This window comes from Myotis nattereri, assembly GCF_964212035.1.
Source record: "Myotis nattereri genome assembly, chromosome: 13".
NCBI lineage: Eukaryota > Metazoa > Chordata > Mammalia > Chiroptera > Vespertilionidae > Myotis > Myotis nattereri.
The window spans coordinates 5,300,831-5,316,762 of record NC_138088.1 but is presented as its reverse complement, the minus strand read 5'-3'; the positions used below and the strand labels follow the sequence as shown (position 1 = coordinate 5,316,762).

At 55.7% G+C, this 15,932-nt stretch overlaps 1 protein-coding gene across 1 annotated transcript in view; it reads right to left on the bottom strand.

Annotated features, from left to right (window-relative positions):
• WDFY4 (WDFY family member 4) overlaps window positions 1-15,932 on the bottom strand; it is a gene marked incomplete at its 5' end in the record, with an annotated part of 233,527 nt that overhangs the window by 9,483 nt on the left and 208,112 nt on the right. The window contains 6 exons of the mRNA XM_081104486.1: window positions 3,225-3,383; window positions 3,601-3,785; window positions 7,071-7,215; window positions 9,532-9,744; window positions 15,342-15,433; window positions 15,622-15,775. Coding sequence (XP_080960612.1) covers window positions 3,225-3,383; window positions 3,601-3,785; window positions 7,071-7,215; window positions 9,532-9,744; window positions 15,342-15,433; window positions 15,622-15,775 — 948 coding nt within the window. The remainder of the gene's footprint in view (window positions 1-3,224; window positions 3,384-3,600; window positions 3,786-7,070; window positions 7,216-9,531; window positions 9,745-15,341; window positions 15,434-15,621; window positions 15,776-15,932) is intronic.

Below are 15,932 nucleotides of genomic sequence, written 5' to 3'. Positions count from 1 at the left end.
GTAGTCCCTAGAGCAGGTGTAGTCCCTAGGGCAGGTGTAGTCCCTAGGGCAGGTGTAATCCCTAGGGCAGGTGTAGTCCCTAGGGCAGGTGTAATCCCTAGGGCAGGTGTAGTCCCTAGGGCAGGTGTACTCCCTAGGGCAGGTGTAGTCCCTAGGGCAGGTGTAGTCCCTAGGGCAGGTGTAGTCCCTAGGGCAGGTGTAATCCCTAGGGCAGGTGTAGTCCCTAGGGCAGGTGTACTCCCTAGGGCAGGTGTAGTCCCTAGGGCAGGTGTACTCCCTGGGGCAGGTGTACTCCCTGAGGCAGGTGTACTCCCTAGGGCAGGTGTAGACCTAGGGCAGGTGTAGACCTAGGGCAGGTGTACTCCCTAGGGCAGGTGTAGTCCCTAGGGCAGGTGTACTCCCTAGGGCAGGTGTAGTCCCTAGGGCAGGTGTACTCCCTGGGGCAGGTGTACTCCCTGAGGCAGGTGTAGTCCAGATCTGGCCTGAGGGCTTGTTCCCTAGAGACACGTGCCAGGAGCTGGGAAGTGCTACTGGCACGGGCGTGGTCGCAACCACCAGAGGCTCAGGTGGGTGCTGTGAGGCTGCTGCACACGCACGTGCCTCTCTCCTCCGGAACCGGATGCGGAGGTGGCCGTCTGAGATGTGGTCACCGCTTCCCTGGTGGTAAACCTCCATCTTCAGAACAGACAGTGCTCATTTGGGTCAAAGCTGTCACCTGCCTGGTCACAGCAATGAAAAGTTCTGCCCCGGATTTCCGTGTCCTCAGTGGAACCTAACATGGCACCACCGGATGTGCTGGAAGGTTCTGGGCGTGGCCTACGGAGGATCTGGGTCGTCAGGGAACACAGAAACCGTCTGAATGGAGGAAAGTGGGGGGTTGGCGTGCGCTTTCTGGCTTCTTCCCAGGGTGAGCTAAGTCTGTGCCTCAGTTCTGACCACAGGGGACACAGTGACTCCGAAGAGTGACGGCCAGGGGCCGGAGGGAGGCTGGGGTTCTGAGAGAGAAGCGGGTTAGCGGGGCCGGGCTGCTGCTCTCTGGGGAGAGCACACACAGGCACCCCGACCCACAAAGGCAGCAGCGCCGGCCCCTGGAGAGGCCTGGGAAGCCAGAGAGGGCGGCAGCTTCAGTGTGTCCTCCACCAGTTCCTTTGCTCCTCAGAGTTACACCTCTCTCCACCGTCAGTTAAAATGCCTCATTATGTCATCTTGGACCGAAGTGAAGTCGCAAACATTAAATAAATGAAGGCCTCTGGAAATGCTGCTTCATGCCGGGTGCCGTGGTGAGCCGGGCCTTCCTAGCTAAGCGCGGAGGCACCGCAAAGCAACGGGGCTGCCACAGAGCAGCGTGTCGCTGCTCCAGTTCCGCGTCTGAAAACGCGTCTCAAGGAGACAATTCATCAGAAGCGACCAGCCACCTGCGGAGGATGCGGCCTGCCGCCTGTTCAGTCCGTTCGCGCTTGGAAACAGTGGCTGACGGGACTGTGGTCGGTGCCAGGGACCAACTGAAATGTAATCCCCAGGAAATGAAATCTTGGGGAACAAATGAAATGTGAATTATAGAGACTGTAGGAAAGCAAAACCAATCTGATAGGCTGGGTGGACGCGGACTGAACACAACCGCATAATGGTCAGGAAGGCGTGGATGTGTGTGCCCGCGTGGACACAGGCAACAGGGCAGCTTCTATGGGGATTATAGGGAATCATTCTTCTTTGAAGTGAGTTTGAAATTTGTCTTTAATGGTGTAATCTCTTTTAAAATAAAACAATTTCAAAATCTGTCTGTGGAGCTATTTAATGATGACTTCTCTGTTTACCGTTTGGGGACAGGCCCCGCTGCTCAGCAGCTGGTAGCCTGGGGCCCCAAGGCCCTGGTACGGGTTTGACTTTGCCTAGAAGGACGGCCCACACCTTTTCCTCCTGACGAATCTGGGGAGAGAGAGGAGGGTCAGTTCCATGTTATGCTGTCAGTGGGCTCCACAGAGCATTTTCACTCCTGGGGGGCCCGGGGCCACGGGGGAGGGCTGCTTCCCCGGCCCCCACGCCAGTTTGGGGTCGGGCTGTGCCTCTCACCATTCCTGAGTGGGGCCTGGGAGAGGGGGCAGTACACAGGGCACTGCAGTCTTCACCTCGCTCTGGAATAGAGCCAGCCCTGGGCCACAGCGGCGGATGGGAAGGAAGGAGTAACGTGCACCAGGGCAGGCAGGAGCGCCAAGCTGAGCAGAGGGCTCCCCTGCCCTCACTGCCCGCTGCCCCTCAGGGTGCCGCCACCTCTGCAGGACGAACCCTCCCCCCCCAGTGCAGCCCCAGCACATCCCTCCGCATGGCTACCGAGGGCCACCGCGCACCGCACGGGTGCCGGGGTGGCCTGGACACACAGAGAACCCAGATCACGTCCTGGGAAACGTGTCCCACTGAGGAAATCGGTCAGTGGTCAGCTGTGTGTGATTAGCTTTGGTTTTGCTACGTTAGGGCTACGTGGCCAATGACCAAACAGACATCAGACAACATTGCATTTTAGAGGGGGAAGTGCCACCAGGGGTCTTGGGCAGGTTCCAGAGCGCACAGGGAGAGGGCATGGGGCTCACAGTTGGACAGACCTGGACTGGAATGCAGACCCGACCTGTCTGGGGTCAGTTCTGAAAGTAGAACACCACCACCTGCTCTACAGGATCAGGTGCGGGTGCGGGTCATCCGGAAGCAGTGGGTGCCTGCCCTTCACTGTGCGTGGCGGTGCCTGGTGAGGTGGGACCAGGAGTCCTCTGCTGCCCACCACCCCGGCTGCTTTGTTCACCCCCGGCCACAGCCTCTCCTCCTTTCATTTCCTGGCGCCACGACTTTGGATGAGTTATGGAAGCTCCTTGCACCTCTCCCCCTACCCCCTGTGCAGGGATGACACAGCACCTACAGGGCTGTGGAGGGGAGCATGCGGCTGCCCACAGAGAAGTGCCAGGGCAGAGGCCCCCACATGTCCCGAGGGCAGGACACCAGTGTCACTGGCATTGATGTGCATGCAGACCCTCTCATTGTTAAATCCACCTTGGGCACAGAATGGTGCCCTCCATGACCCAGAGCCTGTGCCACCTCCATACCTCCCTGTTGGGGCATGTGAGGGCCTGTACCTGCCCAGGGCACCCCTGCCCTAGGGACTACACCTGCCCTAGGGACTACACCTGCCCTAGGGACTACACCTGCCCAGGCCCCCACTCCTGCCTGAGGTATGGTACCTGTTTGAGGTGCAGGCCACTGGGGCGGCCTTTGGCCATACTGAGCTCCCATACGCAGACCACGGAGCTGTCCCCAGAGGTGACGATTGTCGTGGGGGATGGACACACAGCGCACAGACAGCGGCCCCAGGCAGCCAGGTTCTCGAACGTCATCAGGACCTGAGGGAGACAGCATGACTCGCACAAACTTGAGAGCTTCACTCCTCGGAAGGTGGTCAGCGGCTCAGCCCACAATGGCCCTGGCACAGTCATGTGACCCCTCTTGCTCCTGCTTGGGCACAGCCACGTGGGGGACAGGGGCACCGGGACTTGCCTGCGTTCAGCTCGCCCACCTGACACCTCTGTCCCATCGCTAGGCCGTCAGCCTGGCCCTCACCTTGTCGGAGCCGTAGCTGCCCAGACAGCAGCTGAGGTCGTCGGCGCCCCAGCAGAAGGTCCTGCTCCAGGCGGGCGGCAGCAGCAGCTTGCCCCTCTCCACGGCCAGGACGCTCTTCTCGGTGGGGACGATGTGGCCAATGGCGCCTTTGGGGGACTCTGAGCCTAGAGAGAAAAGGTACATATCTGCCCCCCAGTCAGTATGGAGGAGCATACACATTAAAGGACCACACCCCTTTATCTGGGACCCCAAAGGAGCCAGGGCAGGCAACTGGACTCAGCATAGCACATGCCCTGGCAGGAGCCACTGGCCAAAGCACCTCTGTCCTAGCCTCACTCCAGGGGCCACCTGGACCCTGGCCTGAGGTGCCCCCAGGCCCTGAGGCTGTTCCCTGGCCTGAGGGTGCCCCCTGGCCCAAAGGGTGTCCTCTGGGCCAGAGGGTGTCCCCTGGCCCTGAGGGTGCCCCCTGGCCCTGAGGGTGCCCCCTGGGCCTGAGGCTGTTCCCTGGCCCTGAGAGTGTCTCCTGGGCCTGAGGCTGTCCCCTAGCCCGAGGCTGTTCCCTAGTCTGAGGCTGTCCCCTGGCCTGAAGCTGTTCTCTGGCCCGAGGCTGTCTGCTAGCCTGAGGCTATCCCGTGGCCCGAGGCTGTTGCCTGGCCTGAGGCTGTTCCCTGGCCTGAGGGTGTCCCCTGACCAGTTCCGCCCTGACTAAGCCAATGAGCTCAGTGTGTGGCCATGCAGGAAAAGGGCTGTGGGTGGCCCTGCAGGTTGTCAGTGTCTCTTCAGGGATGACAGCAGGGAAGGAGTGGCCATGGCTGGGGGGCATATGACACAAAGCCATAGGAGCCTTGGGGTTCTGTCCTACCTACCTTCCCAGGCACCAGATCTAGCAGGGATGGGTGTGCAAGCACACTGTTCTGGGACTTCAAATGGAAAAACTACAATATAAACACATACACACACACACACACACACACACACACACACACACACACACCCCTCTCTCTCTTTCATGTACATTCACACCCTCTCTTTCATGTACACATACACACGTACACACACACGACCCTCTCTTTCATGTACACACACACCCCTTTCTCTATCATGTACACACACACACACACACCCTTCTCTCTTTCATGTATACACACACCCCTCTCTCTCTTTCATGTACACACACACCCCTTTCTCTACCATGTACACACACACACACACACCCTTCTCTCTTTCATGTATACACACACCCCTCTCTCTCTTTCATGTACACACACACCCCTTTCTCTACCATGTACACACACACACACACACCCCTCTCTCTCTTTCATGTACACACACACCCCTTTCTCTATCATGTACACACACACACACACACACACACACACACACGTACTCCCCGGGATCAGAATGTTCCATGCAGTGGTATTTCCCAGGTCAGTGCATGTCCCGAGGGGCACAGACATCAGACTTCATACATAGCTTCTCTAGGAAGTGATGGGCTGGAACCCAGGCCATCAGGCCCAGCACGTCATCCTGTTAATGGGCTGCAGGCCCACCTGGTGCCAGGAGTAGCGATGACTGCAGGTACCAGGCCAGGAGGCTGCAAACCTCCCTTGGGAAACCTGGGGCCTCCCCACTCAGCTCTGAAAGCGAGGAGGGTATGTGTGTGTGAGAGGAAGACAGAGGGTGTGTGTGTGTGTGTGTGTGTGTGTACATGAAAGAGAGAGAGGGGTGTGTGTACATGAGTGAGAGAGAGGGGTGTGTGTACATGAGTGAGAGAGAGGGGTGTGTGTACATGAGTGAGAGAGAGGGGTGTGTGTACATGAGTGAGAGAGAGGGGTGTGTGTACATGAGTGAGAGAGAGGGGTGTGTGCACATGAAAGAGAAAGAAGGGAGTGTGTGTGTGTACATGAAAGAGAGAGAGGGGTGTGTGTAAATGAAAGAGAAAGAAGGGAGTGTGTGTGTGTGTGTGTGTACATGAAAGAAAGAAAGGGTATGTGTGTACATGAAAGAGACAGAGGGTGTGTGTGTGTGTACGTGAAAGAGAGAGAGGGGTATGTGTGTACATGAAAGAAAGAAAGGGTATGTGTGTACATGAAAGAGAAAGAAGGGTGTGTGTGTGTGTACATGAAAGAGAGAGAGGGGTGTGTGTACATGAGTGAGAGAGAGGGGTGTGTGTACATGAGTGAGAGAGAGGGGTGTGTGTACATGAGTGAGAGAGAGGGGTGTGTGTACATGAGTGAGAGAGAGGGGTGTGTGTACATGAAAGAGAGAGAGGGTGTGTGTGTGCGTGTACATGAAAGAGAAAGAAGGGATTGTGTGTGTACATGAAAGAGAAAGAAGGGAGTGTGTGTGTACATGAAAGAGAGAGAGGGTATGTGTGTGTGTACATGAAAGAGAGAGAGGGTGTGTGTGTGCGTGTACATGAAAGAGAAAGAAGGGAGTGTGCGTGTACATGAAAGAGAGAGAGGGGTGTGTGTGTACATGAGTGAGAGAGAGGGGTGTGTGTACATGAAAGAGAGAGAGGGTGTGTGTGTGCGTGTACATGAAAGAGAAAGAAGGGATTGTGTGTGTACATGAAAGAGAAAGAAGGGAGTGTGTGTGTACATGAAAGAGACAGAGGGTATGTGTGTGTGTACATGAAAGAGAGAGAGGGTATGTGTGTGTGTACATGAAAGAGAGAGAGGGTGTGTGTGTACATGAAAGAGAGAGAGGGGTGTGTGTGTACATGAAAGAGAGAGAGGGGTGTGTGTATGCATGAAAGAGAGAGAGGGTTGTATGTGTGTGTGCACATGAAAGAGAAAGAAGGGAGTGTGTGTGTACATGAAAGAGAGAGAGGGGTGTGTGTGTACATGAAAGAGAGAGAGGGGTGTGTGTGTACATGAAAGAGAGAGAGGGGTGTATGTATGCATGAAAGAGAGAGAGGGTTGTATGTGTGTGTGCACATGAAAGAGAAAGAAGGGAGTGTGTGTGTACATGAAAGAGAGAGAGGGGTGTGTGTGTACATGAAAGAGAGAGAGGGGTGTGTGTATGCATGAAAGAGAGAGAGGGTTGTATGTGTGTGTGCACATGAAAGAGAAAGAAGGGAGTGTGTGTGTGTACATGAAAGGGAGAGAGGGGTGTGTGTCTACATGAAAGAGAGAGAGGGGTGTGTGTATACATGAAAGAGAGAAATGTGTGTGTGTGTGTGCACAAGAAAGAGAGAGAGCGGTGTGTGTGTGTACATTAAAGAGTAGAGGGGAGTGTGTGTGTACATGAGTGAGGGGGTGTCTCAGACAGACACACACATGGACAGACTGGTCTGATGGAGCTCATCTTGGACAGAGTTCCTCTCCGAGCAGACGCCTCCCCAGGTTCCTGCTTTGACCCCAGACTCAGTCAGACGGAGCCCCCGTCTGTGCCCTGAGCCCCAGAGGAGCTGGTCCTGAAGGGACAACTGTGGAACCAGAACCAAAGCAAGCAGGGCCCGTGCTCACCTTTGACAGTGACCTGGGAGGGCCGCAGGGACTGCAGGCTGCAGGGAAAGGGCTGTGGGTGGCCCGGCAGGCTCGAAGGTGTGACATCCTTTCCAGGTGAGGGCTTTCCTGCCACCGTCCGGGCTGGGTGGGGTTTGGTGAAGAGCTGGAGACACGGGGACAGAACGTTAGGGCCGACGCCAGAGGAAAAGCTGGACACGTCAAGTAGCAGCCGCGCCTCTGCTCCGTGCGCCTGGCCGGGCCCTACGCTCAGGGGCATCATCAGCATAAACAGAAGCACCTGCCTGAGCCCTGCGACGCTAAGACGAGGGGCTTGCCGTCCGAGCAGCGGTTCCTCTCAAGGCCACAGTGCAGGACTGGCGGGCACAGCGCCACTGGCTGCGGGCTGTCTGCTCCCCAGGCTGCCTGGGACAAGGATGAGCTCACTGGGCATCCTGCCCCGGAGCTGCCTCTCCACCCAGGGCCAGAAGGGCCCTTTCCCCTCCAGACCACACCCTCCCCATCTGCTGGAGCAATTCCCGTGGGTTCCCTCCCCTGACACTCTGGGCAGCACACCTTCCTGGCATCAGGAGGTCGAGGATTTCAAAGAGCACAGGCAGACCTCACTAGTGGACGTTCTTATTTCTTTTTCTTGGATTTCTATTGTCCAATTGTCCCCAATGCTAACCTTTTGGCATAAGCAGGCAAAGCAGGAAGGGCAAAGGCTCGCTGCTTGCAGAATCCTCACTGGCATGGGGTGCGGCCGAGGCCAGCGCCAGCCCGCCACCTTGCCCTCCGTGCCCGAGTTCCTGCTGGGTGCCAGGATGCCCAGTGCCAGGGCTGAGGTAGGGGCTGACCTCAGAGGGGCGCCTGGGCACAGGTGGGGCTCAGTGGGCCACTGGGCCTCAGAGCAGCCTTGGCCCCGGCTCTGCTAAGTCCTCCCTCAGGTGCTGAGCTACCTTGTAGGGCTGGGTGGGTGGTGCAGAGGCAGAAACCAGAGGTGATGTGATGTGAACATTGACTATGGAACTCCTCCCTGCCCAGCAGAGCCACCAGCGTGGCCCTGGCACGCGTCAGCAGGTGCCCTCTGGGTGGGACAGTGCGCAGTCTTCAGGGGGGACCGCATGAGGAATCCTAATTCCGCTAATTACTTAGAAATATTTGTACAAGCTCTATAAAATGCCATTAAGTAAACTCAGAATCTGAAAGTGTGTGGACTCCACGATCACTAACGTGAACACACTTTCCTTGTGATCAAGGCCTATGAGTATATAACACAGAGCACAGGTGGGGGCGACTGCTATTTTGAATTATTTCATTGCTTTATCTGTATTATTCTAATTTTTAAATGAAAGAAATAAAATCAGGCTACCTATGCTTCTCTCCTGAGAGGCCCTCCTTCCCGCAAGCCTTCCCTGAGAACCGCATTTGGGTGCGCCAGCCGTCCCGCTGTCCAAGGCCCCCTTGGGCCTTCCACACGCCTCACCAGGAGCCGAGCAAACACAAGCCTGTCCCCATGACCAGGCAGGAGAGAGCTCATTCGTTTCACATTAACTGAGAGGAGCCTGTCCAGCTCTCCTGCGAGGCAGGCGCTCCCAGGATGGTCCTGGAATTGGCGGTCTTGTGCATTCCGTCCTCAGGGCGACCTCTGACTGCCCGGGCGGGCCGGCCTGGGGGCCAGGCTTCTGAGCCCAGGTGGCAGTGCTCAGGGGTGAGATTTCTCCACACTGAACTGGAGCGGAAACCCAGAGAGCGAGCATCACGTAAACAACTATTTCCCTCTCCCGCACGCCATTCATTGGGTGCCCACCTGATGCAAGCCCACACTGCCCCAGACTGTCCTGAGGGGTGGGGCCAGCGGGGCACAGGCCCACGTGAGACCTTGCAGCCCCACCAGGGCCCGGGGCAGGCTGAGGTGCCTCTCACAGGGGCCGTGCGACCTGGGTTCTGGAGCAGCCAGGTGAAGCCAGAGCGCTCCCTCTGTCACCTGCTCATGGTGCCATTGCAGGCAACTTATTTAGCCTCTGAGTCTCCGTGTCCACCTCTGTGGAAGAATGGCTCCTTACACGGAGCTTATGAAAGAATTCCGTGAGGCCACCACACTAATGAGTAACACCGTTGAGTGCTAACCATATCTCAGGGACGTCTGAGCCCTTGACGCCTTCACTCATTGGATCTTCACAACCGCTCTAGGGGCAGATGCACATAAAGAATTAAGTCCTGTGGGTCTATCAGGGTGCCCTCAGATGCATCGGAGCTGAATGTAGCCTTCACATTAGCATTAACACTGCCATCACCTTCATCGTCCATGCCACTGAGGGCCAGCCTTGACGCTGAAGGCACAGGAGGGTGATCGGAGACCACCTGCCTGTCTGGTCCTCTTGTCCTCTCGTCGCTCCCATCCCAGGAGAAAAGTCCTCTCCCCCCCAGCGCTGTGCACACTTATTTGACAAAGGAAGACGAAGGACAGGGCATGCCGTACCTGTTTGGGCACCTGCCCAAAGTTGCTGACAAACCCCAGGATGGTGTTCCTGATCAGGGGGTCCCCAATGCTGCCGAGGTCCACTTTGTCTCCATAGAAGTAGGGGTGGAAGGTGTTCACCGCCTCCACTGCGGCCGACCCCTGCTGCTTGTACCCGAAAATGAGGTCTATCCAGTGGTGGAGGTTGGCACTGACGAAGTCACTTTCCAAAGCCTGGAAGCAAAGCCCAAAGAGCATGGAAAACGCAGGCCTCCCAGAGGCTCATGTGCTCACTGCACAGACCAGGACGGCGCAGGTTCGGGGTGCAGGACGCTGGCTCTCACAGGAAGTGGGGGATGCCCCCCTGGACTTGACGACTTCTCAGTGGGCAGACGTGCAGGCCACCCACGAACCACCCGACTCCTGCCTCCAGCTGCTGTAAAGAGCTGGCTGTTCCCACCACCTACTCATCTACACCGGAAAGTAGCCCTGAGGACCAGAACCTCCCTGTGGAGCTGGCCTGAGAGCGAGCGCCAAACGGAAGAGGCCCGCTGCGATCTGACCCAGGAGGAAGGGCGCGCTGACGGACGGAGCGCTGGGAGGCTGAGGCCAGGCCCTGCAGGGCGGAGGACACACTCAAGGAGGACAGGAGCCAGCACTGCGGGTCACGCTCCCTAACGCCTCTGTCCCCCAGTTTCCTCGTCTGTAAAACGGGGACGGTGATCGTGCCTTCTCAGTGGGTCCGTGCAGAGGAGTGTGTGCCCCTGCCTGGTGCACAGTGATCTCCACGTGGTATCAGCTGCCATGATCACCCACCAGGTACCAGGTACCGAGCACGGCTTGGGGTTTACGTGTGTTGTCTGCCCATGAGCACCCCCTTTCGCTGGCAGGAATGATCACTCCGTTTCTGGGCAGGCTCATATGTGGTTTTTGAAACTACTGTCCCAGCCCCCATCCCTGAGACCTCAGAACTCCACAGGGGTATCCTGCCTCGCTGAGCAGATTCCACTTCACTCAAGTTCTAGGATTACTGACTGGTCTGGGCCTTCCCAAGTCATTCCTGGAAGGAAAGGCCAGAATCTGCCTCTGCGGTGCAGCGCAGCCCCCGGGAGCATGAGCTCTCCTGATGGGGGTGCTCCGTGCAGCCCAGGGCAAGCGGCAGCAAGAGCAGCTCACCCTTGCACCTACAGGGCGAGTGCGAGGCCTTGAGGCACATTCTGTCCATTTGCAGGCTCTCTCTCTGTCCCCAGGCAGGAGGACAGATGTTCCAGACTCGGCCACCGAGCCTGTCTCTATGCTTACAGTCTCCACCTGGGACGGACACTTCACCGCTCTCAGCACATTTGCCTGCCACCAGGGTGACACCTGACAGGAAGCAGACAGGATTAGCATAGGGACTGTCTGCACTGGGGGGGAGGTTGTTGGGGGGGCTGGGAGGATAATTGTAGAAAGTAGTTAAGTACCAGCAAGGTGAGGATGTGGCTTTTACCAACTGGGATGTTTGAGTGAGTGATTTTGAAGACAGAGCAGTTACATTTGGGTTACGTGTGCCTATGGGAGAGGGTGGCTTTAGGTCAAATGGAGGTAAAAGTTGTGGAGAGTGAAGCTTAAGGTACTGAGAGGCGAGAGGCTAAAGCAGGGGTGGGCAAACTTTTTGACTCGAGGGCCACAGTGGGTTCTTAAACTGGACCGGAGGGCAGGAACAAAAGCATGGATGGAGTGTTTGTGTGAACTAATATAAATTCAAAGTAAACATCATTACATAAAAGGGTATGGTCTTTTTTTTCAATAGTTTTATTCATTTCAAATGGGCCGGATCCTGCCCGCGGGCCGTAGTTTGCCCAAGGCTGGGCTAAAGTCATTGAGAGAGATGGCAGATCTTGGCCTCGGCTCAGCAGACACAGTACCACCTCTCGGGTGAACGGGGATATGCAAGCACTGCCCCATGGCTTCTCTTGCTCCTGTGTGGCAGCTGTTGAGAAATACTGCCCACCTGGGTGCCCTACTCTGAGTCAGCACCATCCAGGGGCTGCACCCAAGAAGGGTTGAGCAGGCCTGGGCGCCCTTGTTAAATCCTTTCTGCTTCCTGTCAGGTGTCCCTTGTGGTGCAGGCAGATGTGACATGCTGGCTCCCAGTGGGAGCTGCTCCTGAGGGGTGAAGCGCAGGTCCCATCTAGAGACAGTCTGCTTGGGAAGCACCACCCTACCTACCAGTCTAGATGTGACTTCTTTTGTAAGTCTTCTAGTCAGTTGGTCTTTAGTTGGCTATTCAGGTTGATTCTTTTAAAATTTAACTAGTGGCCTGATGTAGGAAATTCATTCACATTAAAGGGAGGTTAATTAGAGGAAATATTTTAATATTGCTATTTGCCATTTCTCTATAATAGAAGTGTCAGAGATGAAAGAAAATTAGTAAAATGTATATGAAAATCTCCCTCCTGTTAGAGTCTGGGGCACATCACGGGACCTTGAGTCAAGTCCCTGCCCACCCACGTGCGCCTCGAAAAGACCCAGCTGGCCCCACCGCCATTGGGCTAGATCCAGACCTGGCTGGTTCCACCCTTGTTAAGCCCCGCAGAGCAGGGTCGCAGCCTCAGGTCCCCTGGCCCGGCGCCAGGTGGGGGGCACAGCCTGAGGTCCCCCAGCCCAGGCCAGGCCAGGGGGCACACCTTGAGGTCCCCCGTCAAGCCCCGCCAGGTGGGGGATTTGGCCTGAGATTCCCCCACCAAGCCCTACCAGGCAGGGTTCGTAGCTTGAGGTCCCCTGGCCCAGCACCAGGGTGGGGGGACATGGCCTGAGGTCCTCCATCCTGGGCCAGTGGGTGCACCATGAGGTCCTGTCAAGCCCCACCAGATGGGGGGCATGGCCTAAGGTCCCCTGTCAAGCCCTGACAGGCTGGGGGCATGGTCTGAGGTCCCCCGGCCTGGTGCCGGTGCGGAGGGCATGGCTTGAGGTCCCCCATCAAGCCCTACTGGGTGGGGATCGCACCTTGAGGTTCCCTGTCAAGCCCTGCCGGGTGGGGGGTGCGGCTTCAGGTCCCCTGGCCTGGTGCTGGGGCAGGGGGTGTGTCCTGAGGTCCCCCGTCAAGTCCCGCCAGGCAAGGGGCATGGCCTGAGGTCCTTGGCCTGGCACCAGGGCAGGGGGAGTGGCCTGAGGTCCCCTGTCAAGCCCCACAGGGAGGGGTATGTTGGATGGGGAGCAGCCTCAGGTCCCTGCTGATTGCTCATTAAGGTTCATTACGGGAACTTGGCCTCAACTGTGGGTGCAGCCATCTTGTGTTACGGAAACCCCGTCTCTCCTGTGGGCACAGCCATCTTTGTGGTGGAGTGACGGTCAGTTTGCATATTCCCTCTTTATTATATAGGATTGCAATTCCCATGTGGCCCTGGGAGGAGGTGAGTGTAACTTGAACCTGCTCCATCCCCAGCCTGGGTTCCCTTGACTTTATCATGGGCAGTTTATGTTGTGTCTGAGTGTGGATATCTTTGAGTTTATCCTTCATGGAGTTTCTTGAGTGTCTTGGATATATAAATTAACGCATTGCATAAATTTGGGATATTTTTGGACATTATTATTTCAAATATTCTTTCTACCCCTCTCTCTCCTTTCCTGTTGGTAGTTCCCTATGTGTACGTTAATATACTTGATGGCATTATACAGGTCTCTAGGCTCTGTTTATTTTTCTTCATTAATTTTTCTTTCTTTTTTCTTAGACTTGATATTTTTAATTGATTTATAATTAAAGTTTGCTGATTCTTATGTCTGCTCAAACCTGCTATTAATTTCCTCTACTGAATTTTTCATTTTAGTTCATTTTCAACTTCACAATTTCTATTTGCCTCCTTTCTACACTTTTATCTCTTTATTGATCTTCTCTGTGGGTGAGTCGTATTTATCACACTGCCCCTTAATTCTTTAGACATGGCTTTATTAGTTCTTGGAACATATTTGCAATAGCTGATGCAATGTCTCTGTCTAGTAAGTTTGGGCTTGCTTCAGTGTAGTTCTGTTGACTGCTTCACCCCCACCTTCGTGTGGCCCATACTTCCTTTCACTTGGCATGCCTTACAGAACATTGAGTCTTTAAATAATATGTGTGGCGATTCTGGAAATCACTCTCCCCTCTCCTGGGACTTGTGGTTGGTGCTGTTGTTGGGTTGTTTGTTCAGTGACCTTTCTGAACCAGTTCTATGACATCTGTATGTTTGTTGTGTGTGGCCACTGAAGGCTCTGCTCTGTTAGCTTAATGTCAGCTAATAAGTGGATGAAGATTTCTTTAAATACTCGAAACCAGTAGGTCTCAGTCTGACAAGCCCCCTCCCCCCTCTGGTTAATCCTCACAGGGGATATTTTCCCATTGATTTTTAGAGAGAGTGGAAGGAAGGGAGAGAGACACATGACACACAGAGAGAAATATCAATGTGAGACTGACACAGCTATTGATCGCCTCCTGCAGGTGCCCAACCTGGGGCAAGAGATTTAGCCTGCAAGCGAGGTACATGCCCTTGAGCAGAATCAAACCTGGGACTCTTTGGTCCATGGCCAACGCTCTATCCACTGAGCCGAACCAGCTAGGGCAAGGGGTTCTCTCTGAGTGTTAGGGAGTGGTTTCAATGTTCAGCCAGACAATGACAAACTCTGCCTTTCCCTTCACTTGCACTGAGCCTGGATGTCAGCCGGAAGTGAGAGCTAGGGCCATTGTGGGTCTTTCCTGAGCAGGAGCACAACCTTGTGCATGAAAACAGCCCTGCAATGTGTGTCCTTCTAGGTTCCCAGGGATATTTCTAACTCTTTCAAGGCCTCCTAGAAACAGCTCATTCCCCATTTAAGCTTTGTAGTTAGCCACAATATCGTTTGCTGGTTAGTATCTACTGCCTTTCAGCCACAGTGTCCATTGTTTCTGATTGTTTTTGACAAGCGCCACTGAAGAAAAGGCTGCCACCCTAGGCAGGCTCCAAGGGGCCTCCAGGGAACCACCCTCCAGGTTTACTACTTGTTGATCCTCTACCAGTTGATAAACACTAAACACTAGTGAGGTTCGGTTTCTCACTAGTGTGGGTAAAAGGGATGAAGTCTCATGTACATACTTCCTGTGGACACATTTTCACTTCTCTTGGGCAAAGAGTCACAAGGAGAATTGCTGTAGCAAATGCACCTCGCCTTTCTAAGAAATGGCCACGGTGTTCTTCAAGCTGGCTGCACTACTTCACTTTTCCTGTCAGCAACGCACGATGGATTCTGGTTGCTCCACGCTCTTGCCTACTCCTGGTTTTATCTGTGTTTTACCTTTTAGCCATTCTTGTGAGTGTGTGGGCATCCCATTGCAGGTTTCACGTATGCTTCCCCGACGACTGATGTTGAACATTTCTCCATGTGTTGACGCTAACCCAGCATAAATGGCCTCTGCCCTTCCCCCATCAGCCTCTCTGGGTAAAAAGCCAAGTCCTCCCAGGCCTGGTGAATCCTCTGGCCAGCGGAGGCCTCCGGGGCCTCCCCTCTCTGAATTATCCTGAGAAGTTTGGCCCAGGCTGTGGCCCTTCCTGCAGGGCTGCTGAAGACACTGACTTGCCCTCCAGGGCATCCAGGAATCTGAACTTGCTTCCCCGGTGACCCCCGAGGAAAACGGCAGGAGGACAAAGCCTCCTGGAGCTCTCCGAAGCCTCAGGCCCAAGCATCCTCTGGCCAACGGGGCAGGAGCTCTCTGGACAAAAGGGTCTCAGAAGCACTCATGGCGAGCCCCCCAAGGACCCAGGAAGTCTCCCTGGAGACCGAGGGGTGCTGAGGTCTTCACACAGGGTTCTGGGACTGTGGCATGACCCTGCTCAACTCACCTGTCTGTGCAGGCTGATGAATTTTCCAGGGTCCCCATCCGCCCAGGGAGGGAGCTGCACGTCCCCCAGTGCCGTCCCGTCCTGCATGCAGCCTGAGGGGGTGAGACACAGCAGGGCTTTGGTAAATGGGAGCACAAACTGGACTAGGAGTCAGGGTGTAACACTGTGCTGTCCAGGACGCTGATCCACGCAGATGGGGCTGTGGGCTGTGCTGCTCAGCAAAGATGGTGACAGCCCTGAGCTGTGGGGAAGAGCCGCCGCCTCCCAGGCCTCCGCTCACCGAACTCCACGGCGTTGCAGTTGGTGAGGAACTCGGGCAGGAAGAAGAACTCCGGGGTCAGCTCCCGCACGTCACTCATGTTCTCTCTGGAGGCCGACTCCCATGCGCCCTTCACGCTGTGGAACATTCTGTCTGCCACATCGAAGCTCCCGCCCTGCGAGGAAAAGAGCGGCATGAAGAGCTGCACACGGTGAGAACCCGGCCGTGCGGCACCGCCTTGTGGGCCTCCATCTGTCCATCTGTGGCTGAGACGCGGGCTGCCACTGGAACTGTCACTCATGCCCCCACGCATGCTCAGGCCTAGTCCGCGA